The sequence below is a fragment of the Sardina pilchardus genome, chromosome 5 (genome assembly GCF_963854185.1).
Source record: "Sardina pilchardus chromosome 5, fSarPil1.1, whole genome shotgun sequence".
Classification (NCBI taxonomy): Eukaryota; Metazoa; Chordata; class Actinopteri; order Clupeiformes; family Clupeidae; genus Sardina; species Sardina pilchardus.
In genome coordinates this window covers 16,369,398-16,371,897 of record NC_084998.1, presented here as the reverse complement: position 1 = coordinate 16,371,897, position 2,500 = coordinate 16,369,398, and the positions used below count along the sequence as shown (strand labels likewise).

Here is a 2,500-nt window from a genome sequence, read left to right as displayed (position 1 = left end):
CCCCCCCCCCACACACACACACACACACACACACCAGCCTCCCTCAGATCCTGTCCCCTTGCTCCTCCCTGCCCCCTTATCTCTCCAGGGCCCTGTTAAAGGGAAGAAAGCCCTCTGTCTCCCCATTTTTCCAGTGTGCGAAAAAAGCTTATGGCTTGGCTAATCAATTTTATTGCTTTTCACATTCCGCCGTGTCAGTGCTTGCTGAGGCAGGCCTTTGGCTGGCCGCTGAAAGCAGACACCAGATGAAAAGCACACTGGGATTTGAGCGTTTTATTTGTGTAAGGATATATTACCGTGAAGGATATACGGCCGTGTAAAGCAATGATCACTGCGGCCTGACTGCGCTCGCTGGTGGACTCCACTCCACTGAATTCCTGAATCTGGTTTACATAAGTGTGTGTGTGTGTGTGTGTGTGTGTGTGTGTGTGTGTGTTGTTGTTATACATCCAGGTCCCACCCACCCGCCGTCTACACACAGACACACTTACACACAGATGTATACTCATATTGGCAGATACAAACACGCAAATGTGTACACACAAGTATGTATACATTGACATACAAATGCTCATACATATGTACACCCCACACCTACAGACATGAACACATACACATACACAAGATATTATATACTATAACATAAATAAAAGTGTGTATACAGTAGCATACACACACACACACACCATATGTAGAGGACCGTGCCCCTGGGCTAATGTGCCAGCGTTTGTGTGTTTTAGGTCGCGGGACTTTAAGGATTTCCTGAAGAAATCTTTGGATAAGAATCCTGAGACTCGTCCGAGTGCTTCTCAGCTCCTGGAGGTAAGGGTTGTGCGTTTGTATGTGTGTGTGTGTGTGTGTGTGTGTGTGTGTGTTTAATGCCAAGCGCTTTGTGCAACCCTTTGAAATCTGACCTTCCTCAAGCTTACCTCCCCGACTAAAACCCTGTCCAGTAGAAAGGACACTAACTCAAACCATCTGTCATCCCGCTGATTCTGAATCCCACGAGGGAGATGCTCCAGATATCATGCAAATGGGCGCGGGGCTGTGGGTGCCGGGTGTTACCAGGGAAGTGCTGCCTATTTAAATTCAGGAGTCAACCGTTTCCTGTTTAGGTACAGAGGGGTGGTACGCACAGTGGGGACTTCTGCACAAGGCCCACGGGGGATGTTCTTTTTGGAGATTTCTAGTCACGCCCCACCCTTGCACATTTGAGTGTTTGGGAATTCTGTAATGGAAACAGAAGCTCGCAAAGGACCTTTGTTGTAATGTGTTTCTGTATGTGAACAACGCCAACGTAATGGGGAAAGTGGCCTTTAACTGTACTTTTCCCTTCTGTGAGCGACTTGAGAAGCCGTGAGATGTCATGTACTGGCTCAGGGTGTGGTCTGCTGCGTCTGTTACATAATGGGCCATCAAGGTGCAGTAGGTTTATAGGCTCTGAGGTACAGAATACGCTGTCCATGAGTCACAGATAAGGCTTTGTGCCTGCAAGTATGATTATGCCATTGTTGTATTCATGTCTTTGTTGTTTGTGTGTGTGTGTGTGTGTGTGTGTGTGTGTGTTTGTGTGTGTGTGTGGTTTTGAGTTTGATTGTATCTCTGTGGGTGTACTGTTTGTCTTCGTCAGTGTTCAGTTTTTGATTACTGCCGACTGTATATCAAAGAGAACACTTGTAGGATGGCGTGTCCAGCACAGTGGCGCCTGACCTTTGGATAGCCTCTGGTCAATATGCCCTAGTAGGCCAAATGACTCTGGTCATGCATTCGTGCACTCGGGCCATGTGTTTCACATCGGGCTGTGTAACACAGGAAAGGTTGGCTGTGTCTTCAGAAGCAGCAATCCTACAGGTGCCCTACAGATGATATGGACCCTTTCTCATTTCACCATATTTTATCGTTTGTCAATTTGGCATATGACGTTTTGATGATCTACAAGCCTATAATTCTTTTTTTCCCCTCAATGTTATGACCTTTAGTTTAGATGGTGTCATGTTTTTCAGCTGAAAAGTAAACCTCGTTGATAAGGCGATTGTCCTGTCAGTTAATTGTGGTCACCATCAGGTCCCATGAGGTCATTCCGAGTTCGGTAGAATGGTGGATTTAGATAAATCTAATTATAAGCTGAGCCTACGCCCAGGGGTGCAGACTGCTCCAGTGTTGACACTCAGGCTTTACGTAATTCACAATGGGGAGCAAGTCCACTTGATCTGCAGTGCTGTCAGCTGGAGTGGCACCTAAAGCTCGCCTCCGGCTGGAGTTAAAGGGGAGAGTAAGTGAGAAGGTCACAGCAGTGTGAAACCGGTCGGGTTCACCTGAATACCACCAGCAGCAGTACCGTAATTTCCCGACTATTAGCCGCAGCTTATACATTGATTTTGCTAAATTTCTTCTTTTGTTTCTTTTTAACTTGCATAAATCACTGTCCTGCGGCTTATATACGGGAAATTACTGTATGGCTTTTGGTGTGGGGTGCATGTAGTGGTGATGCTGCTTCGGT

At 46.7% G+C, this 2,500-nt stretch overlaps 1 protein-coding gene across 1 annotated transcript in view; it reads left to right on the top strand.

Annotated features, from left to right (window-relative positions):
• Positions 1 to 2,500, top strand: part of stk10 (serine/threonine kinase 10) — a 41,252-nt gene that overhangs the window by 18,366 nt on the left and 20,386 nt on the right. The window contains exon 7 of the mRNA XM_062536640.1: positions 741 to 822. Coding sequence (XP_062392624.1) covers positions 741 to 822 — 82 coding nt within the window. The remainder of the gene's footprint in view (positions 1 to 740; positions 823 to 2,500) is intronic.